The 24,230-nt window shown below is 49.6% G+C and overlaps 1 protein-coding gene across 1 annotated transcript in view; it reads right to left on the reverse strand.

Annotated features, from left to right (window-relative positions):
* The window catches only part of LOC119974779 (seizure 6-like protein), a 398,298-nt gene that overhangs the window by 137,514 nt on the left and 236,554 nt on the right, over positions 1-24,230 (reverse strand). Inside the window, exons 4-5 of the mRNA XM_038814062.1 lie at positions 16,211-16,403; positions 597-782 (exon numbers count right to left, since the gene is read on the reverse strand). Coding sequence (XP_038669990.1) covers positions 597-782; positions 16,211-16,403 — 379 coding nt within the window. The remainder of the gene's footprint in view (positions 1-596; positions 783-16,210; positions 16,404-24,230) is intronic.

Below are 24,230 nucleotides of genomic sequence, written 5' to 3' on the forward strand. Positions count from 1 at the left end.
GGTCTTTACACCGTTGCATGTCTGTGAAGGTAAAACGGAGTGGCAGGAATCGACATGAGAGAAAGAGTGCTGAAATCAGTCGGGAAAATGTGCAAAAGAAATGAGTTTCACCTCAAATAAAAGTGAAATACTGCAGATGCTGCAAATCCGAAATAAAAACAGAAAATCCTGCATAAACTCAGCACGTCCGGCAGCATCTGTGGAGAAAGAATCAGAGGTTTTGTTTTTAATTTTTAAGAGTGCCCAATTCATTTTTCTTTTCCATTAAGGGGCAATTTAGAGTGGCCAATCCACCTACCCTGCACATCTTTGAGTTGTGGGGGTGAGACCCACGCAGACTCGGGGAGAATGTGCAAACTCCACACGGACAGTGACCCAGGATCGAACCTGGGATCGGCACCATGAGGCAACAGGGCTAAACACTGCGCCGCCCGAGAGAATCAGAGTTAACGTTTTGAGTCTAACTGACCCGTCCAGCTAGTCATTTAGACGCGAAAGGTTAACTTTGATTCTCTCTCGACAGCTGCTCCGCGATCTGCTGGGTTTATGCAGCATTTTCTGTGTTCATTTCAGTTTCTTCTCAAGGTAGCTCTTACCGAGACAGCTTGGCTCCCTGGCGTTCCAATGCGGCTTGGAGGCATTCATGCAGGTCAGCATTTGCAGTCCCTGCAGTTGGTAACCAGAGTTGCAACGGAAGAGTGCAGTGCCGTCAGCATGCAGATCCAACACGGACACATCTCCATAGTCTGGTCTCCGGGGAAAATCGCAGCTCAGCATGTACACTGCAAATAGACAGATTCACAGTGAAACCTTTCATCACACACAGCCCTTGGTCCTTACTAATAGAACATACAGTGCAGAAGGAGGCCATTTGGCCAATCGAGTCTGCATTGACCCACTTAAGCCCTCACTTCCACCCTATTCCCGTAACCCAATAACCCCCTCCTACCCTTTTTGGTTACTAAGGGCAATTTATCATGGCCAATCCACCTAACCTGCATGTCTTTGGACTGTGGGAGGAAACCGGAGGAAACCCACACAGACACGGGGAGAACGTGCAGACTCCGCACAGACAGTGACCCGGCGGGGAATCGAACCTGGGACCCTAGCGCTGTGAAACCACAGTGCTATCCACTTGTGCTACCGTGCTGCCCACAAATCTGAATAACATTAGTCAAACCTGAAGAAAGGATAGATCATGTTGGCCTACAGACAGTGAACAAACATCAACCGTGAGATTCGGAATGGCAGCTCACTTATAAGAATACTGTCATAGGTTTAATAAAAGCAGGGAAAATTAGACAACACAGCAACATAAACATTGGTTCCTGGTTGAGCAACGGTAGCACAGTGGGGAGCACTGTTGCTTCACAGCGCAATGGTTCCATGTTCGATTCCTGGCTTGAGTCACTGTGTGGAGTCTGCACGTTCTCCCTGTGTCTGCGTGCGTTTCCCCCGGGTGCTCCGGTTTCCTCCCACAAGGTAGGTAATTTGGACATTCTGAATTCTCCCCGTGTACCCGAGCAGGCGCTGGAATGTGGCGACTGGGGGATTTTCACAGTAACTTCATTGCAGCATTGATGTAAGCCTACTTGTGACAATAAAGATTATTAAGTTAAAAATTATTATTTTAAAATTATTTTCAAATTCCGCCACGGCCTCACCCTCCCCCTCCCCATACATGAAACCTCCTCCAGCCCTACAACCTACAGAGAAACATATACTTCTTTAATTCTGGTTTCTCACACTCCTCTGATCTTAATTGCTCTACCATTGATGACCATGCTATCCGCTGCCAAGGCTTGAAGGGGCTGGTTTAGCACACTGGGCTAAATCGCTGGCTTTTAAAGCAGACCAAGGCAGACCAGCAACATGGTTCAATTCCCGTACCAGCCTCCCCGAACAGGCGCTGGAATGTGGCGACTAGGGGCTTTTCACAGTAACTTCATTTGAAGCCTACTTATGACAATAAGTGATTTTCATTTCATTTCATTGAAGCTCTGGAGTTCCTCCCTTGAGCCTCCCGGCCTCCTCTTTCCTCCTTTAAGACACCTAAAAATCTACCTTCTTTGACCAGACCCTTGGTCCTCTGCCCTAATGCGAGGCCCAACATCAAATGTTGTTTTGTAACACTCCTGCGAGGCAACGTGGGGCATTTTACTACATTATAGATTGTTGTCCACCACCCCAGGTAGTCTCTAACTGGTCAGTCACCAATCATTTGCTTGCTAAATATGGAATCAGATTTGGATTAGATTAGATTTAGATTTATTGTCACATGTACGGAGGTTCAGTGAAAAGTATTGCTCTGCGTACAGACCAAGGAGATCATTCCATACTTGAAAAACATTGGGCATACGGTAAATACATGTAAATACATAGCCACAGATATTGAGTGAAGCATATAGAGTGTAGTGCTACAAAGAACAAAGAAAAGTACAGCACAGGAACAGGCCCTTCGGCCCTCCAAGCCTGCGCCGACCACGCTGCCCGTCTAAACTAAAATCTACTACACTTCCGGTGTCCATATCCCTCTGTTCCCATCCTATTCATGTATTTGTCAAGATGCCCCTTAAACGTCCCTATTGTCCCTGCTTCCACCACCCCCTCCGGCAGCAAGTTCCAGGCATCCTCTGTGTAAAAAACTCCCTCGCACATCTCCTCTAAATCTTGCCCCTCGCACCTTAAACCTATGCCTCCTAGTAATTGACCCCTCTACCCTGGGAAAAAGTCCCTGACTATCCGCTACAGTAGAGAAGGTGCAGAGAGAGATCAGTTCAGTCCATAAGAGGGTCACTCAGGAGTCTGGTAATAGCGGGTAAGGAGCTGTTTTTGAATCTGTTAGTGCGTGTTCTCAGACTTTTGTGTCTCTTGCCCGATGGAAGAGGGTGGAAGTGAGAATAACCCAGATGGGAGGGGTCGTTGATTATTCTGCCCGTTTTCCCAAGGCAGCGGGTGGTGTAGATGGAGTCAGTCTTGCAGAGAGACAATCCATTTCTATTGTGTATCACTGAAAAGGAAACTTTAGGTAGATTTGACAATTTGTTCCTTGTAGCTGAAAGGATGTTGTTTCCCAATCTCATTCAAGACCAGACCTGGCCGTGCCCAGAGGAATTATTCAGGCAAAAAGAACATGAGAAAAAGGTTGGAATTAGGTTGGCACAGTGGCGCAGTGGTTCGCACTGCTGCCTCACGGAGCAAAGGTACATACATACAATTTACAGTGCAGAAGGAGGCCATTCGGCCCATCGAGTCCTCAAAAGAGCACATGCATCCACCCTATCCCCGTAACCCAATGATCCCACCTAATCTTTTGGACACTAAGGAGCAATTTAGTATGGCCAATCCACCTAACCTGCATATCTTTGGACTGTGGGAGGAAACTGCAGCACCCAGAGGAAACCCACGCACACACGGGGAGATTGTGCAAACTCCACTCAAACAGTCACCCAGGCCGGAATTGAATCCGGGGCCCTGACGCTGTGAGGCAGCAGTGCTAACCACTGTGCCACCGTGCCACCCGAGGTCCCGGTTCAATCCCAGCCCTGGGTCATTGTCCGTGTGGAGTTTGCACGGTCTCCTCGTGTCTGCGTGGGTACCACCCCCACAACCCAAAGATGTGCCACGCTAAATTGCCCCTTAATTGGAAAAAAGAATTGGGTACTCTCAGAAAAAAAAGGAAATGGAATGAATAGATTCCGTTTCTTAACTTTTAAAACTTAGCTGGATTGCTGGAAAAAACCTTCCACATTTTCAGAATTGTCTTTTGTTCTTGATCTTTGCTCATCTGTTCGATCAATTTCAATCAGTGCAAAGATTGCCATCAACTATTGTACTCCCATTCCCTGTGAAGCAGCTCATTTCATTCAGTGTCCTTTCGAGATTAAACTTTCATATCCTTTGTGTGGGCACATCTCAAAGACCCACTCAAACCACTGTTTGAGCACTGAGGTTAGGAGACAGCTTCACAGCCGAGGGCTGCATTGGGGTCCTTGAGACACGGGTCCATTTACAGGTCCAAAATAGTTCCACACACAAAGGTCTATGCCAACAAGGACAGACTGAGATTGGGCCTTCAAGGCCATGCTGTCGCTCTTGCCATGCCTCTGCAGACAGCTAGCCCATTTTACAAAGACCAATGTTCAGTCTCCTGCCTCTCAGCCGGCAGTGACCCATGGCAACGCAGTGGAACTGGGAGGAGCAGCACCTATTCCATGGGAGACAGAAAGAATAATGCCTTCTTTGGATGATCATCCACTTAGCTGCTTTCACTGTCTGGAACCCTGAGAAAGACATTGTCCTCAGAGTGGTTCCTTAGGATCTTAATTAGCACATGAAATGGGGCCTTGGTACCTAATTTAGATGTCCAACCTGGATGCCTGAAAATTGACCTGACCCAGTATTGGATTGAGTATCATTCTTAGATTCTTGGGCCTAAGGAATGAGTCCAGGGTGACCATCTGTCCCAGATTTTCTGGGACCGTTCCATAATTCAGTATTTTTCCTCCATCCTGGGTCTGCAAGCCTTCCTTGACAATACCAGACTAAGCTAGAGTCAAATACTAACGTCACGGACTCTCGTCGGTTGTGCCAAGGCTTAAACAACATAATGGGCAACAAAGCAAAGCCGAGTAGAAACTCTGGAAGCAGTGCAACCCTTCCCGATGAACTCAATGCATATTATTCTCGTTTCGAGCAGGATATCATCAAACCGTTGTCAACTGCCCCAACAGCCTCAGATACACCGATGCCTACCATCATAGTTTCCGAAGTCAGATCAGCCTTCTTGAAAGTGAACCCTCGGAAAGCAAGTCCTGATGGGGTCCCTGGTTGTGCACTCAGATCCTGCATGGCCCAAACTGCCGGACGTGCTCGCGGGCATCAACAACCTCTCCCTACTCCATTCCGAGGTTCCCATCTGCTTCAAGAAGACCACCATCATACCGGTGCGAAAGAAGAACCAGCCAACATGCCTCAATGACTACCATCCGGTGGCCTTGACATCGATCATTGTGAAGTGCTTTGAGAGGTTGGTCATGAGATACATCAACTCCATACTCCTAGAATGCCGTGATCCACTGCAATTTGCATACCGCCACAACCAGTCCACAGCAGACGCCATCACCCGGGCCCTATACTCATCCCTGGAGCATCTCAATAACAAGGACTCCTATGTCAGAGTCCTATTCATTGACTAGAGCTCTGCCTTCAACACCATAATCCCAGACAAGCCCATATCAAAGCTCCAAAATCTCGGACTTGACTTCTCCCACTGTAACTGGATCCTTGATTTCCTGACTCTGACTACACCTCCCTCTTCCTTGGGAAAGCATAATCAAATACCCCTCCCACCCAGGTTATTCACTCTTCCAACTTCTTCCATTGGGCAGGAGATACAAAAGGCTGAGGACACGCACCAACAGATTCAAAAACAGCTTCATCCCCGCTGATACCAGACTCCTGAGTGACTCTCTTGTGAACTCATCTGATCTCTTCACACATCTTCTCTACTGAGTAGTACTGCACTCCTGTATGTTTCACTCGATGTCTGTGTCTATGTATGTACATTGTGTATTTATGTTTGCCCTATTTTTTTTTCATGTACGGAATGATCTGTCTGAACTGTACGCCGAGCAATACTTTTCAATGTACCTTGGTACACGTGACAATAAACCAAATCCAGTCCATTTTGACGTGGATTTATGCACTCACTACAGCCTTTGTGTCTGCACAGGCGCTGGCTGTGGCCAGTTGGTGGTCTGAGTTCAAGGTTGCACAGTGGATGTCCCCCACCCCACCTCGGTTTCACAAGAAACCCTGCCCCCCCCCCCCCCCCCCCCCCCCCCACCACCATCACCCTCCCACCCTTCTCTGCTCCCGGGCTCCAGCCAGCACAACCCCAAGCGCCCGCAAACCTGCCATGGCGAAGTGTTCCTTCTTCATAGAATCCACATAATCCCTATCGTGCAGATGGAGGCCATTCAGCCCATTCAGCGTCTGCACCGACCCCCAAACTATCCTTGTAACCCAAAATAACCTGCACGTCCCTGGACAGGGACAATTTTCGCATGGTCAATCCACCTAACCTGAACATCTTTGGACTATGGGAGGAAACTGGAGCACCGGGAAGAAATTCACGCAGACACGGGGAGAACGTGCAGACTCCACACAGTCAGTCACCTGAGGCCAGAATTGAACCCGGATCCCTGGCGCTGTGAGGCAGCGGGCTAACCACTGTGCCACCATGCTGCCCATTCCATCCAAATTTGGCTACCCTGCAAGGCTCTCTTAAATGGACTACCACAAAATGGATGCAGTAAAGTCCAATTTCTACCCTGCCATTTCCACCGCTGGTCAGGATGAGCCATTTTGGTTGTCATAATTGAAATCCAAATAGTTTCGTGATAAAACCCTTTATCATTCCATGGGGTAAAATATCAATTCTAAGTTAGGCCAAAATAAGTTTGCAGCTAGTTTCTGGAAAAAGAAAATATTCATGGGCGAGATTTTAACTCATCCAAACCCATCCACTTACACAGAGTTAGAATCGACCCACATTGGGGCTGCATTGGGATTCAAGTTGTATCAAATGTTCTCCATTGAAAGCAGTGACAGACTGAAACCAGATAATGTGATTGAAAATGGAATGGATTTGTGCTCATCCTTGTCAGATGCCCCAAGCAGCCTCGTGCATTCAGTAATCCAGACGTTTCAAAGATTCATTGTCAAGATCCGAGCAAAACCGAGTAATTTGAATTTGTGGCATGTGGTTCGGTAACTTACTGTTGTAAAAGTTAGCCTGTGCCATAAAATTAAAACAACACCCAAAAGGTTGGAATCATATTTCACGTTTAATTCCAGACTGTTATGAAATGTCCAGCCAATTAAGTTCCACCTCCGCTGTGGTGAGACAGGGCATAACTTGAAGCTAATCAATCCACTTATGAAAGCTAATCTATAACTGCATGTAGTAAAAGATCTAAATAATCAACACAAAGACCTCGGCCAAGGTCTTGCTAAATCCTAGGTTGAGCCAGTGCCACGAAGTGTGTGCTAACCTCGCATAGCCAAATGGCGGGACACTGGGTGGCTTATAACTGTTGGTAGCCAATTCCGGGTTTCACTCCGGCATCGGCTGTTTGTCTCCCGATGGGAGAATTCCGCCCTACATCTGGACCATTTTCCCAATGGGAACAGCCGCACGCCTCGCAAGTTGTTCGCCAGCCACAGAGGCAGCAGCTAAGCAATGCCACCAATATAGCTGACCGCCTCTGGTGCTGCAGGAAGTAGAAGAGGGAGACTCCACATTGAGCCAGCCTCGAAGGGCAGCTAAATATCCATTTGGACTGTATTGGGGGCCAGGCAGGCAGGCAGGGACCGGTCATCAGAGGGGGTACACCCTCCAGCGGTGGCATCAGTCTCATGGGCTCCACAGTTGTCACTGGGCATGCCCCTCCTTGAAACACAGAGTAGCATTAAATAAGGCGCCCCCCCCTCACTTTGGGAGTCCGACACTGTTAACCTGATGGTCTTTCCAAGCTGTGGGGGCCAATTCCAAAGCTGGTAAAATCACGGGCGCAGGATTAGGCCATTAATTGGTCAATGAATTAGTATAATTGGCCGCTTGGCTCCTGTCAACGGGAGGATGCACGACTGCCGTTCCTGCCATTGAGAATACCCTTTGGCACCAGGCGCACCCGTCCTGACGCCAATCTGCTGCCAGTTTACAAGACCTCCGGTACAGGTTACATCGTAAACTGGTAAAATGAGTATTTAGTAATTTGTGGATTATTTACCAAACCCCAGGATACTTTGCTTCCCACCTCCACTTTGATCTCACCCTCCATTGTTTTCCAGAATGCATGATTCTCACTGGGTTTAGTTGGTGTATTTCTGGCACACAAAAGTATGTAAAATGTACAGCACAGAAATGAATCATTCAGCCCAATTGGTCTGTGTCAGTGATTGTGCGCCACTTGAGCCTAAAAACAGTGGCAACAACATTGAGTTAATTATCATGACGTCTCCCGAAGTGAAAATAGCAAAAAAGGGAAATGTTTCCTCCCGGAGAATGTGACGTGGAAATTTTACATTTTATAGAATAATTGGGTTTTCACACATTGAAAAAGGAACAGGGATTATATTTTGAAAAGAATGTGCTGTACTGAATATGACAGAATGGTAACTGAAAGAAATGATCACAGCCCACATTCACTGTCGGTGAGAATCAATTGATATTGGACAGCAGAAATGATAACTCTCTAATCCAATTTGTCTGGAAATCCATAGCTCTGGCTTCGGGCAAGAAATATGGAAATGACTAAGTCGAACCTATCCAGGGCTGTCAATGCTCGTGTCTTCAAACGTCCTTTCAGATTTTGTTTTTTCCAATTAAGGGGCGTTTTAGCATGGCAAATTCGCCTACCCTCCACATCTTTGGGTTGTGGGGCGAGGTCCACGCAGACACGGGAGAGAATGTGCAAACTTCGCACGGACAGTTATCCGGGGCCGGGACTCGAACCCGGGTCCTCAGCGCCGTAGGCAGCAGTGCTAGCCACTGCACCACAGTGCTGCCCCTTCCTTTCAGATTTCTTACAAATCTCTGCAATGAAACAATAATGTGTGCAATTGAATATATCGGAAGGACTGAAACACATGGGCCAGAGTCTTCAATTCTGGAGTCTAGCGGTGGTAGGGTGGGAAGCGAAAGTGTTTCCCACTGGATGGGCGGGAGAGGATGGGGGGGCGGGGCTGCAGGATTATTGACCATGTGCAGTCGTGCACTGTTCAGCTCACTGTCTCTGCATTCTCGAGGATCTTGCCAAACCTCACAGTGGGGCAGACTGAGAGCTTCCATACCTATCTATGGGCGGCGCAGTAGCACAGTGGTTAGCACTGTTGTTTCACAGCTCCAGGGTCCCAGGTTCGATCCCCGGCTTGGGTCACTGTCTGTGCGGAGTCTGCACGTTCTCCCCGTGCCTGCGTGGGTTTCCTCTGGGTGCTCCGGTTTCCTCCCACAGTCCAAAGGTGTGCAGGTTAGGTGATTGGCCATGTTAAATTGCCCTTAGTGTCCAAAAAAGATTGTGTGGGGTTACTGGGTTAAGGGGATAGGGTGTGGTCTTAAGTAGGGTGCTTTTTCCAAGGGGTAGTGCTGACTTGATGGGCTGAAATGCCTCTTTCTGCGCTGTTAGTTCTATGATTCTATGAACCTCATGGGGTCAAAGGTCTGGCAGCCATATTTAAAGGGTACGCAAATAACTATTCATTGATTGCAATCCAGGAGCTCTGGCACCTGCGTGGCACCAGAATGTCACTGGGGAAGACAACGTGTGGTCCCACGGATCAGCGGATTGCCTGCAGTCTCTCCTCCAGGCCGTCCAGGAAAGGCGGGAGTTGTTACCCAGGGATAGCAACAGGATGCCGTCCCGTTTGACCATGGCAGCCTGGGAGGAGGTCACAGTGGAGATTAGTGTCCATGGTGCCCTAGGAGAACTGCACAGCCTTGCAGGAAGAGGAGAACGATCTGCGAATGTCCACCAGATGTGCAGGTTAGGTGGATTAGCCATGCTCAATTGTCTCTTAGTGTCCAAAAGGTTAGGTAGGGTTACTGGGCTATGGGAATAGGGTGGGGCAGTGGGCCTAGATAGGGTGCTCTTTCAGGGGGCCGGTGCAGACTCGATGGACCAAATGGCCTCATTCTGGCCTGTAGAGATTCTATGATTCTAAGATTCTATGATTCATTGTGAATTACCTGCACTATATGGAATGCAGGAGTTCAAGGAATGGCACACATGGGCTGGGATTCTCCGAAATCTCTGCTATGTGTTGACGCCAGCGTCAAAACAGGCGCTAGCAAAGCCGGCGTCAACGGGCCACCAGGCCTGGGCATCCACCCCTTCCCAGGGGGCTAGCATGGCGCCAGAGTGCTGTGCGCTCGAAAGCCGGCGCAACATGGCCGGCGCGGGTTCGCACATGCACGCCATGGCCGGCGCGGGTCTGTGTATGCGCATGGGTTGCCGTCTCCGCGCCGGCCCCCGGGCAATATGGCGGAACCCTACAGGGGCCCGGCGCGGAGGAACATTGCCCCCCCCCTGGAATTAGCCTGCCCGCCGATTGGTCGGCTCCGATCGCGGGCCTGGACACCGTGGAGGCCCCCACCGGAGTCGGATCCCCCGCTCCCCCACCAGGACTGTCCCCGCAGCCAGAACTCCGAGGTTCCGCCGGGTAAGACCATACATAACCCACGCCCATGGGACTCGGCCCTTTGAGTGCAGAGATCGCCACAGGGGCCGCTTTCAACGGACCCGATTGCCGCCCATTCACCGGTCGCCGGAGAATCGGCGGCCCGGCGTCGGAGCGGCGTGGCGCAATTCCCGCGCCCCCCCCCACCCCCACTCCCCCCCCGGCGATTCTCCGACCTGGCGCAGGATCAGAGAATCCCGGCCATGACCTTCTCAAGGGTCATTAGTGATGGGCCGTAAGTACTGGCCTAGCCAGCGATGCACACATCATGTGAGATGCATTGTCAGTCATTATGAGGGAGTCAAGTGAAAACGTGAGGTACCAATAGATTGGAAATAGGCTAATTTGTTGTCCATTTTCAAAGAGGGAGATAACAGATTGACTAATTAGGCTTACCAAGTGTACTAATAGAATTAATTATCAGGTATACACTGAGGGACTAACTATTTGATAATATTAATAATAATTGGGGTAAACCACTGTTACACCTGTATTAGATGATGTAAGGTAGGACCTGTACTACAGGTTCACCGGTAGCCCCTACCTGCTGGCTCCGCCCAGTAGGCGGAGTATAAATGTGTGTCCTCTATTCAGCAGCCATTCCGCCAGCTGCTGTGGGAGGCCACACATCTGACTGCAATAAAGCCACAGTTGTATCCAACCATAGTCTTTGTACAACTGATCGTGCATCAATAATAAACAATGGTCAATGTGGATTCAGAAGGCGAAGGTACTGACTGAACAACCACTTTGGCCTCTTCTGAGGAAATGGTATACCAAGTGGAGTGTGAAGAACACAACAACATGGTAAAGCCTCACTTCCAAAATATTGTGCACAAAAGATTATTAAGCATAAAAACGGTGTGAATTTAGAGATAAGCCTCAATTATAAATTGGTGGGTAGAAGCTGTCAAGGAGTGTCTTTAAAGAAATGGCTGCTGAGATAATAGGTGCATCGGTTTTAATGTTTGAAAAATCCTTAAATTCTGGAAAAGTCTCATCGAATCGAACAATTGTGAATGTAACTCACAATTCAAGGAAGGAGGGAGGCAGAGAGCAGGGGGCTACAGGCCTGTCAGAAGGAAAATGCCGGAATCGATTATTCAGGAGATTATAGCAGGAAAATCTTGATGCAACCAGGCAGAGCAAACATGGGGCGCAATTCTCCGCCCCCCACGACGGGTCGGAGAATAGCGGGAGAGCCTTCCCGACATTTTTCCCGACCTCCCGCTATTCTCCCCCCCCACGACACGAATCGCTGCTTGCCGTTTTTTTTACGGCGAACAGCGATTCTCCCCTATCCGATGGGCCGAGTTCCCAGGCCTTTACGGCCGTTTTCACGAACGCAAACACACCTGCTCTCACCGTTCGTGAAAACGGCCGCAAAGTGCCGTTCTGGAGAACCATGGCACCGATTGGCACGGCCCGCGATCGGTGGGCAGCGGGTCCGAACCCCGCGCACTCTTTGTTCCTCCGCCGCCCCGCTGGATCAGTCCGCGGGGCAGCTGAGGGGCATGACGGCCCGTGCATGCGCGGGTTTCACGCATATGCATGATGACGTCATCCGCGCATGCGCGGGTTGGAGACGTCCAATCCGCGCATGCGCGGCTGACGTCATTGGGCACGTCAGCTGCCGTTACCCTTGGCGCGCGGGCTTAGCGAAATTCGTTAAGCCCGCGATGCCGTGGTTCACGGGGCCCTGCTGCTAGCCCCGACCGGGGAGCAGAATCGGGTCCCGGGAGGGGGCGTGGAGGCTGCCGTGAAACACGGTCAGTTTCACGGCGGCCTTCACGACTCTCCGCATTTGCGGAGAATCGCGCCCCATATGGTTTCGTGAAAGGGAAATTCTGTTAGACAAATTTATTGGAGTTCTTTAAAAGATGTAACAAGCAATGTGAATAAAGGGGAACCCATAGATGTGGTGTACCTGGATTTCCAAAAGGCATTTGACAAGGTACCACATCAAAGGTGATGACACAAAACAAGGGCCCATCGTGCAGGAGACCACATATGAGTATGGATAGAAGATTGGCTGGCTAATAGGAAACAGAGTAGTGTAAATGGATCTTTGGGTTGGCAATGTATAATGAGTGGAGTACCACAGGGTGCTTGGGCCTGAATCTGAAGATGGGATTTACTGAGCAACCCGCCTCATGTTTTTCATGGCGGAGGCAGCCCGGCAGGGGGACTTCCTGAATTTCCCGTTGACCGCATCCCTCGTCATTGGGAAACCTGAGGTGGGGGTGAAACATCGGTGGGATCAATTCTGCCCGATATCAATGGCATCAATGACTTGGATGAAGGGCCAAATTATATGTTCACTACATTTGCCGATGACACAAAGATAGGTAGGAAATAAGTTGTGAGGAAGACATAAGGGGAGGGATTCTCCGCCCCGCCGCGCCACATTTCTGCTCTGACCGGCCGGCAGGATTCTCCGTTACGCTGGCCGGTCAATGGCGTTTCCCATTGTGGGGCAGCCCCACGCCGTTGGGAAACCCCCGGGCGCCGGCATAACGGAGAATCACCCCGGTGGAGATTCCCAGCCAAGGAGTCTACAAAGGGATATCGAAAGGTTAAGGGAGTGGACAAAACTGTGGCTAATGGAATGTAATGTGTGAAATGTGAACTTGTCCACTTTGGTAAGAAGAATTGAAGAGCGGTATTTTATTTAAATTGAGAGAGATCACACAACTCTGAGGTACAGAGGGATCTGGGTGTTTTCCCTGAATTGGCCAATTAGGGGCTTGTTTAGCCCAGTGGGCAAAACAGCTGGCTGTAATGCAGAACAATGCTAGCAACGCAGGTTCAATTCCCGTACCAGCCTCCCCGAACCACAGTAGCATTGTGGATAGCACAATTGCTTCACAGCTCCAGGGTCCCAGGTTCAATTCCGGCTTGGGTCACTGTCTGTGCAGAGTCTGCACATCCTCCCCGTGTGTGCGTGGGTTTCCTCCGGGTGCTCCGGTTTCCTCCCACAGTCCAAAGATGTGCAGATTGGGTGGATTGGCCATGATAAATTGCCCTTAGTGTCCAAAATAGCTCTTAGTGTTGGGTGGGGTTACTGGGTTATGGGGATAGGGTGGAGGTGTTGACCTTGGGTAGGGTGCTCTTTCCAGGAGCCGGTGCAGACTCGATGGGCCGAATGGCCTCCTTCTGCACTGTAAATTCTATAAACAGGTGGCGGAATGCGACGACTAGGGGCTTTTCTCAGTAACTTAATTGAAGCCTACTTGTGACAATAAGCGATTATTATTATTACTGTTCGGAGGTTCTTGAAGCTGGAGGGCCAATTGGTGGCTCTCCAGCATGAAATGGGATGAAGCCGGAAGCTCAGGTAAAAGAGAGGGAAGGTACTTCCATTTTGAGGCGACCTCTCTAAACCTTATAAAAGTTTCAAATAAAAAAAATGGTGGCCGAGTTTCTCGGTGGCGCCCCGTTTGCTGCTGGCGGGATTCTCTGATCCCGCTGCTGTCAATTGGAATTCCCATTGAAGCCATCCACGCCGCCGGGAAACCTGCGGGAGGGGGTGCGCTGCCAGGGGGGGCCAGCGAATCCCGCCGGCGTGAACGGCAGGAGAATTCCGGCCGATGTCAGCAGCCAGAACTCCACTGTGGAAAGAAATGGTCTGTCTGTAGACGCCGCTGCGGCCAGTTGGATGGGGGAGACTGCAAAGCCAGCTTGGAGGACTGGTCCCGGTCTGTTGTCGGGAGGTTACCTTCCAGACAGGTGGCACAGTTCCTGACACCGGCAGGTTGATTGGAAAATTCCAGTCGGCCGCTGACAATAGGCCTTGATAGGTCACCAAACACACTTAATTGACCACCCATCGCTTACGGGTAATCGATGTGCGGCGAACCATCTCTCAGCACGAGCTCCAGCATCCAGATGGTGGAGGCTGGGAGTGCCAGCAGTCGGAGGCTGATGGAGGTAAGGGTAATGCTGAGTCCGAGGAAAATAATTAGTCTCTGCAGTCGTCAATCAGGCAACAAATGCTGGGTGTCCAGTGGGATGTGCAGGGAGATCTAGCAGAGATCCCTGAGGGTTTGCATGCCATGGTATGTGCCATGGAAGAGTCCATGCGGAACATGAACGCTGCGGTGACCCTGAGCTCTGAGCGCACAGTGTCATCCATTGCGAGCACGGTGAATGTAATGGAGAGACAGCTCCAGGAACACAATGATGGGTTACTGCGGTTGCGCTCGGACCTGCAAGCCCTCACACAGACACTGACCTCAGGTGGTCGATGCTTATGAGGGAGAAAGAGGCGCAAACCAGTGTCACTGATGGTTGCCCATCCTTCATTGGTAAACCGGGTGGTGAGGACTCAATTGACAATGCTGGATGAGCTTGCTGTCATCGCTGTGGACTCTTCTCATGGAGCCCTGGACAAAGACACCAGCTCCTCCGTCTCCCTGCCAGTCCCTCTGAGTCTGCGGTGACTGAGGACTGCCCGGCAATGTTGCTGAGCGAACCCTCCCAAGTGGTGCCTGCTCAGACCTCGCCAACCAAAGGACGACCACCAAGGTCAACAGGGCAACAAAATCATCAACATGTCTCAAATGCCCTGGTTAGTCTATGTGTAGCACCCACAAACAAAACCTCAAGAAGCACTCGTCACAAACAGGGTCTGCACCATTTCAAAGAACCCTGTTAATGATCCGGATGAATTTGCTTTGACTTATTTCATGCAACTCTTCTCACTATGAATAACTTACTGGACTTGAGCCAGAAACGTCCCCGAGTTCGACAATTTGATGAAAAGAGAACTCCCTACCAACATGCCAAACCGCCATCGCTCCTCACCCTAGAAACTCCTAACTCCTCAGCCAGCGTTTTCAATAGGCCCCCTTTATCCTACTCTTGAATGAGAGAAGACCAAATTTGGTTGTTCCGGCTGCCCGTACGTTGAGCTTAAAATCGCACGGACAACACAAAATTCTGGTCAGTTGGGATTTTAGCTCTCTCAACGCCCTCCGTTATTGTCGGCCGGCGTGCTGCTGATCTGAGCCTGTGTCCAACGACCAAAACATTGCGCAAGTGCGCGATGTGGCTGGATGCACGTCTGACGCCATCAAGTGCAATTTAACGCTCTTGCGGATCAGGCGTGCCTTCACCCGGTCAATATAAAATTCTACCCCTGAGCGGTGGTCACACGAGAACGTACGCGGTAGTAAACAATCGTGGGAGCAGAAACCCTGTCGTCGTTTAAGAAAATGGTCAGATACTGTGATAGGAGAGCAGCAGAGTATTTCTAGGTGATGAGGTTAAGATAGATCAAATGGCCGTCCTCATTTCTACCTTTCCTGTGATCTTGTGTGAGCGAATATAAGGGCAGCAGAGCTTGCCCGCTCGGTAACACTCTCTTTCCTGAGAAAATGGAACTCTACCATGGTTAATATGATGTGGAGATGCCAGCCTTGGGCTGGGGTGGCACAGTAAGACGTCTTACAACGCCATGTTAAAGCCCAACAGGTTTGTTTGGAATCACTAGCTTTCGCAGTGCAGCTCCTTCCTCAGGTGACTCGCCTGATGAAGGAGCTGTGCTCCGAAAGCTAGTGATTCCAACTAAACCTGTTGGTCTTTAACCTGCTGTTGGAAGACTTCTTACTTGGTCAATATGCTTACGTTGTTGGGTGTTGCAGCAACATGTCTTTCTGAGCTTTACAAAATATTGAAAAAATAATCCTTTGTACATGCAGGTTGGACAGGAAAGCAGATTTTCCATCATATTTTGTCAACTGGACCATTTTTCCTTCCTTGACATGTATATTGCCTGAAAAATCAAAGACTCAAACTGATCAATTGAAATAATTCAGTTGAAAGATTGGATGATTTATATAGCAAAACAATTCATCTTTGAAATGAGGTGACTTTCCAGAGGTTGGACCTTGTGCATCCATTACAAGATACACTGGGGTATTTCACGTCGGATACAGCTTTGACCATGTATTCCAGAGTTACCTACCCTGATAATGGAGTTGAAATGTCCCAATCCCTCCGTACTGGAATGAGTGAAAAAGCACTGATATCGTGTTGGTTGGACTTCGGATCACCTGACCTTCAACCAGAAGCATTTGGTTGGCTAAGACAATCCAGTTGTCCTCCTCCAGTCCACGAATGGAGAGCTGTTCCCCCTCAGAGAGGTTCAGAGTCTTCACCTGGAACGAAAACAACAACATTTCCCAATAACTGTGTGCGAGAGTCAATCATTTTGTTTATAGGCATGTCCTTCAGACCAGCAGCTCTGGGATCACAGTGAGGAAACTTCTAACAAGGTGAGCAGACCTTCAATTTCCCAATAACTGTGTGCGAGAGTCAATCATTTTGTTTACAGGCATGTCCTTCAGAGCAGCAGCTCTGGGATCACAGTGAGGAAACTTCTAACAAGGTGAGCAGACCTTCAATTTTTTTTGAACTGAACTTCGAATCAAAAGCCATTTCATGCGCATTTTCATTTGTCTTGCTCTCTAACCGCCTTGGGAGTTGAAAATTAGCTCTCCTAATGGCTTTGTGGCAGATATTCTCAGCTTCAACCTTATTGCTCTCTCTTGTAAGTGGGCTCCCCATCCCTCAGGATCAAGAGTTTACCATTGACGCCCAATATCTAGTCAGATGAGAGCATGACCCAGAGGACACAACAATACGTGGCACCGAGGCCAGCACTGCGAGGGTGGCGGGCACAAAGGAAAGCCTGCAGCACGAGGTCTTGAGTCGTGCTGCCCAAGGCATGGCTCAGTCTGTAATGAACATGGCTGACGGCCTTGACATCATATCTCAGTCGATGAGGGACATGTCCCAGACGCAGGTGGATATTGCCAAGGCACTTCAGAGCGTGGCCCTGTCACTGAGGAGTATCGCTAAGGGCGATGACACTATGGTGCAGACAATGGGGAGCTGCCACAATTAGCAGAGCTAGAAGACTCCATCCCATGGAGACTCCCAGGGCCGTTCTAGAGCTGGAAGTGCTGGAGGCCAACCCAGGGCCTGCCACTCAGGAGACGATGGTGGTCTCCAGTTCTTCTGAATCTTCCCCTCCTGACACCAGCATATCTCAAGGGCATCAGGCAGAATAGGGTGGCACAATGATGCCAGTGACACCGGTAAGCCGGCCGATGACCTCTTGCTCTGCCAAGGGGATCTCCGCCAAGCGCATCAAAGACCACAGGGCATAGAAAGCAGGAGGCTACCTCCACTTCTGATGTGCATCCTGGCAACACACCTAGACATAGCAGTAGACCATGTAAGATCAAGGAAATTAAGGCTCACAGTGGGTAAAGGCTGGGAGAGGGGGGGATGGGATGAGGTATCACAATTTGTAGCTAGGGGCAATGGAAATGTCTAGTGCTCACTATTAAAACATGTTACGGGGTGGCACACTGGCTCAGTGGTTAGCAGTGCTGCATCATGGCGCCGAGGACCCGGGTTCAATCCCGGCTCTGGGTCACTGTCCGTGTGGCGTTTGCACATTCTCCCTGTGTCTGCGTGGGCTTCACCCCCACAACCCAAAAGGTGTGGAGGGTAGGTGGATCGGCCATGTTAAATTGCCCCTTAAGTGGAAAAAAAATGTATTGGATACTCTCAATTTAAAAAAAATTAAAACGTTACACTTGATACATGTGAAGCCTCTGTCAGACTAATCCTCACTGCAGTGTGGTGATATGCATGTGCCCAGTAATGTACATAGTTGTCCATTCTTTTTTTTTTCTTTTTATAAATTTAGAGTGCCCAATTCATTTTTCCAATTAAGGGGCAATTTAGCGTGGCCAATCCACCTAGCCTGCACATCTTTGGATTGTGGGGGTGAAACCCACGCAAACACGGGAAGAATGTGCAATCTCCACACGGACAGTGACCCAGAGCCGGGATCGAACCTGGGACCTCGGTGCCGCGAGGCCGCAGGGCGAACCCACTGCGCCACCGTGTGGCCCTCGTAGTTGTCCATTCTTGTATATAGTTATCGATATGACCTCCAAGCAGCAGGTGGCAATAGAGATCCACCATGTGAATCCAGAGATCCGGCACTTGGTAATAAGTCGTACAAGAGGATAGTCACACTAGACGTAGCTCCAGGGGAATTCACGGAATTAATTTACTCGGTACCATTCGTTAATTATCTTTCCATGTGTTCATTTTGTTAATAAACTATCTTACTCGTCAAAGAACTAGATATTCTGTGTGCACCTGTACTACAGCCACAACACAGAACATAACAAGCAGGCACCCTACCCCCTGTTGCTCTCCGCTCCCCCCACACCCTGACCGCCTGGGCACGATGGTCCAAGAACAAACACCCACGATGCAGACCCCTTTCATAGGATGGGTATGAGCGCTCTGTCAGCAGAAAGACAGGAGTCAAATTTTTGGCATAAACTGAGGAGCACCAGAGCTTTCCTCACAGCGAGCTATCATCACTCTCTGGCCCTGTATAGTGACCCCGCTGACAGTGCCAACACAGACCCAGCACCCTGGGGTGATGTTACCAGAACCTTGGAGGGTGGAGCAGGGTTTTCCAGGATGGTATGGGGGCAAGGTCAGGGAATGAGGGTGGGGGGGGGGGGGGGAGTGGAATTGGGGAGGAGGAAGGAAATGGGAGGGAAGGAGGTGATTAGGGGGGAGGGGGGTGAACTGAAGGACAAAGCCTCGCCCAAGAGAAGCGGGGGAGGATGAGACCTCCCTGGTCCTCCGGGCATGCCGGACCCTTGTCGCCACCTATCCTCAATCCTCCGGCTCCTCCCCGTGCTCACCCCTCTCTCATACACATGCACACATACTCCATCCCTCTCTCATACACATGCATACATACTCCATCCCTCTCTCATACACATGCATACATACTCCATCCCTCTCTCATACACATGCACACACACTCCATCCCTCTCTCATACACATGCATACATACTCCATCCCTCTCTCATACACATGCACACATACTCCATCCCTCTCTCATACACATGCACACACACTCCATCCCTCTCTCATACACATGCACACATACTCCATCCCTCTCTCATACACATGCACACATACTCCATCCCTCTCTCATACACATGCACACACACTCCATCCCTCTCTCATACACATGCACACATACTCCATCCCTTCTCATACACATGCACACATACTCCATCCCTCTCTCATACACATGCACACACACTCCATCCCTCTCTCATACACATGCACACATACTCCATCTCTCTCTCATACACATGCATACATACTCCATCCCTCTCATACACATGCACACACACTCCATCCCTCTCTCATACACATGCACACACACTCCATCCCTCTCTCATACACATACTCCATCCCTCTCTCATACACATGCACACATACTCCATCCCTCTCTCATACACATGCACACACACTTCATCCCTCTCTCATACACATGCACACATACTCCATCCCTCTCTCATACACATGCACACATACTCCATCCCTCTCTCATACACATGCACACACACTCCATCCCTCTCATACACATGCACACATACTCCATCCCTCTCTCATACACATGCACACATACTCCATCCCTCTCTCATACACATGCACACACACCCCATCCCTCTCTCATACACATGCACACATACTCCATCTCTCTCATACACATGCACACATACTCCATCTCTCTCTCATACACATGCACACATACTCCATCCCTCTCTCATACACATGCGCACACACTCCATCCCTCTCTTACACATGCACACACACTCCATCCCTCTCTCATACACATGCACACATACTCCATCCCTCTCTCATACACATGCACACATACTCCATCCCTCTCATACACATGTACACATACTCCATCCCTCTCTCATACACATGCACACATACTCCATCCCTCTCTCATACACATGCACACACACTCCATCCCTCTCTCATACACATGCACACACACTCCATCCCTCTCTCATACACATGCACACATACTCCACCCCTCTCTCATACACATGTACACATACTCCATCCCTCTCTCATACACATGCACACATACTCCATCCCTCTCTCATACACATGTACACATACTCCACCCCTCTCTCATACACATGCACACATACTCCATCCCTCTCTCATACACATGCACACATACTCCATCCCTCTCTCATACACATGCACACATACTCACCCCTCTCTCATACACATGTACACATACTCCATCCCTCTCTCATACACATGCACACACACTCCATCCCTCTCTCATACACATGCACACACACTCCATCCCTCTCTCATACACATGCACACACACTCCATCCCTCTCTCAGACACATGCACACACACTCCATCCCTCTCTCATACACATGCACACACACTCCATCCCTCTCTCATACGCATGCACACACACTCCATCCCTCTCTCATACACATGCACACACACTCCATCCCTCTCTCATACACATGCACACACACTCCATCCCTCTCTCATACACGTGCTCACACACAGTCACCCCTCTGTCATACATGTACACACGCACTCACCCCTCTCGCATACACGTGCTCACACACATTCAACCCTCTCTCATACACGTGTGTACACACACTCACCCCTCTCTCATACAAATGTGATGTAATGCATTTTGGAAGTTTTAATGCAGGTGGGGAATATACAGTGAATGGTAGAACCCTCAAGAGTATTGACAGTCAGAGAGATCTAGGTGTATAGGTCCACAGGTCACTGAAAGGGGCAGCACAGGTGGAGAAGGTAGTCAAGAAGGCATATGGCATGCTTGCCTTCATTGGTCGGGGCATTGAGTATAAGAATTGGTAAGTCATGTTTCAGCTGTATAGAACCTTAGTTAGGCCAACTTGGAGTACAGTGTTCAATTCTGGTCACCACACTATCGAAGGATGTGGAGGCTTTAGAGAGGGTGCAGAAGAGATTTACAAGGATGTTGCCTGGTATGGAGGGCATTAGCTATGAGGAGCAGTTGAATAAACTCGGTTTATTCTCACTGGAACAACGGAGTTTGAGGGGCAACCTGATAGAGGTCTACGACACCCTTCCACACACACACACCCACACCCCCCCCACACACACACACCCTCACACACACACACAAACCCCCCCACTCACACACACCCGTCCCCTCACACACACAGACACCTTCACACACACACACACCCTCACACACACCCACCCACAGCCCCCCACACACACACACCCTCACACACACACACCCTCACACACACACACACCCGTCCCCTCACACACATACCCTCACACACACACAAACCCCCCACTCACACACACACCCGTCCCCGCACACACACACCCTCACACATACAGACACCTTCACACACACACAAACCCCCCACTCACACACACACCCGTCCCCTCACACACACACCCTCACACACACAGACACCTTCACACACACACACACCCTCACACACACACATATACATCCTCACACACACACACACTCATCCCTCCCACACCCTCACAAACATTCACCCCCACACACACTCACCCCACACAAACACATCTTACACAAATACACACAATCACACCCATGCACAGATGCACCCCACACACAGATATACATTCGCCACTCCCCACACACATGCACTCATCCTCCACAGACACACACACCTCTCTCTGACCCCCATGGCCCTGGCCCTCTTGGACTCTCTCAGGTCCTCATGATCCCGGCCACAGTCTCGGCCCCTCTCGGACTCTCTTCGGCCCCGGTGGTCCCGGCCTCTCTGGGACCCCCACTCCCTCTATTGGGCTCCTGCAGTCACTCATCCAACTAGAGGCCGGCTTCTCAGTTCATTGGCTGCTGATAGGCTGACTAGTGTGCCTATCAGTATCCAACAAAGTGAAACATGCCTTTGATTGGTCAAGCTGGAATGACAGCTTTTTGAAATTTAAAATGGCCGGACCTAAGATGGAATTCTGGAGGAGTCCACAGAACCCAGGTGTTCCGCGGAACCCAATTAGGAAACCCTAATTTATGGGAATGATTCTAACAAACCTTTACCGCCTCAAGTAGGTGTGATATGTGAGAAGCAAGATTTGCCCCTATCTAAGGAAGGATGTACTGGCCTTGGAAAGGGTCCAGAGGAGGTTCACAAGAATGATCCCTGGAATGAAGAGCTTGTTGTATGAGGAACAGTTGAGAACTCTGGGTCTGTACTCGTTGGAGTTTAGAAGGATGAGAGGGGAACTTATTGAAACTTACAGGATACTGAGCGGCCTGGATAGAGAGGACGTGGAGAGGATGTTTCCACTTGTAGGAAAAAATAGAAGCAGAGGACACCATCTCAGACTGAAGGGACGATCCTTTAAAACTAAGATGAGGAGGAATTTCTTCATCCAGAGGGTGGTGAATCTGTGGAAACCTTTGCCACAGAAGGCTGTGGAGACCAACACACTGAGCGTCTTTAAGACAGAGATAGATAGGTTCTTGATTAACAAGGGGATCGGTGTTCTGGGGAGAAGGCAGGAGAATGGGGATGAGAAAATATCAGCCATGATTGAATGGTGGAGCAGACTCGATCGGCCGAGTGGCCTAATTCTGCTCCTATGTCTTATGGTCTTCCGGTCTTACTGGACTATACACTTAAAAACAAATACATTTAGAGTACACAATTCATTTTATCCAATTATGGGGCAGTTGGATTTGGATTTTGTTTATTGTCACGTGTACCGAGGTACAGTGAAAAGTATTTTCTGCGAGCAGCTCAACAGATCATTAAGTACATGAAAATAAAAGAAAAGAAAATACATAATCGGGCAACATAAGGTATACAATGTAACTACATAAGCACCGGCATCAGGTGAAGCACACAGGGGTGTAGTGTTAATGAGGTCAGTCCATAAGAGGGTTGTTTAGGAGTCTGGTAACAGCGGGGAAGAAGCTGTTTTTGAGTCTGTTTGTGTGTGTTCTCAGACTTCTGTATCTCCTGCCCGATGGAAGAAGTTGGAAGAGTGAGTAAGCCGGCTGGGGGGGGGGGGGGGGGGGGGGTCTTTCATTATGCTGCCCGCTTTCCCCAGGAAGCGCGAGGTGTAGATGGAGTCAATGGATGGGAGGCAGGTTTGTGTGATGGACTGGGCTGTGATCGGGACTCTCTGAAGTTTCTTGCGGTCCTGGGCTGAGCAGTTGCCATACCAGGCTGTGATGCAGCCAGATAGGATGCTCTCTATTATGCACCTGTAAAGGTTGGTAAGAGTTAATATGGACATGTATGCAGAATTTCCTTAGTTTCCTGAGGAAGTATAGGCGCTGTTGTGCTTTCTTGGTTGTAGTGTCGACGTGGGTGGACCAGGATAGATTTTTGGAGATGTGCACCCCTAAGAATTTGAAACTGCTAACCATCTCCACCTTGGCTCCGTTGATGCTGACAGGGGTGTGCACTGTACTTTGCTTCCTGAAGCAAGATGAAGCAATTTAGCGTGGCCGATTCACCTATCCTGCCCATCTTTGGGTTGTGGGGGACAGACCCACGCAAACACGGGGAGAATGTGCAAACCCCAAATGGATGGTGACTCAGAGCCGGGATCGAATCTGGGACCTCCACGCCTTGAGGCAGCAGTGCTAACCACTGTGCCACCGTGCTGCCATTACTGGCCTACACTCTTAAATGCTGAACAGCAAACCTCATTCCTACGTCGTATATTGTAGACTGAAATAACATTGTGCCAAATCAATGTGCACAGGCTGAACTAATTATTTACAGAGTGTATTGATCGTAAGCAGCTTCTTCCAGTTTATAGGCAAGCAAAGTGTCTTACACAGAGAGAGGTTTGGTCTTCCCTTCTGTGGATCGTGAACGTGGATGGGAATTCGTTCCATGTGAAAGCACTTAAATTTTCCGGTGGAAGTTTGCACATGCGATTTAAAGCCCTTTGAAGGCATCATGGTCAATCATCACAAAGAGATAGTCAATGGAGATGATTAAACGGAATGCTAATGAGCCATTAATATGTCGTTGAGGTCCTCGGCAGCGGCTAAAGCCCTGATCATTTTGAATTCA

This window comes from Scyliorhinus canicula, chromosome 1, assembly GCF_902713615.1.
Source record: "Scyliorhinus canicula chromosome 1, sScyCan1.1, whole genome shotgun sequence".
NCBI classification, from domain to species: domain Eukaryota; kingdom Metazoa; phylum Chordata; class Chondrichthyes; order Carcharhiniformes; family Scyliorhinidae; genus Scyliorhinus; species Scyliorhinus canicula.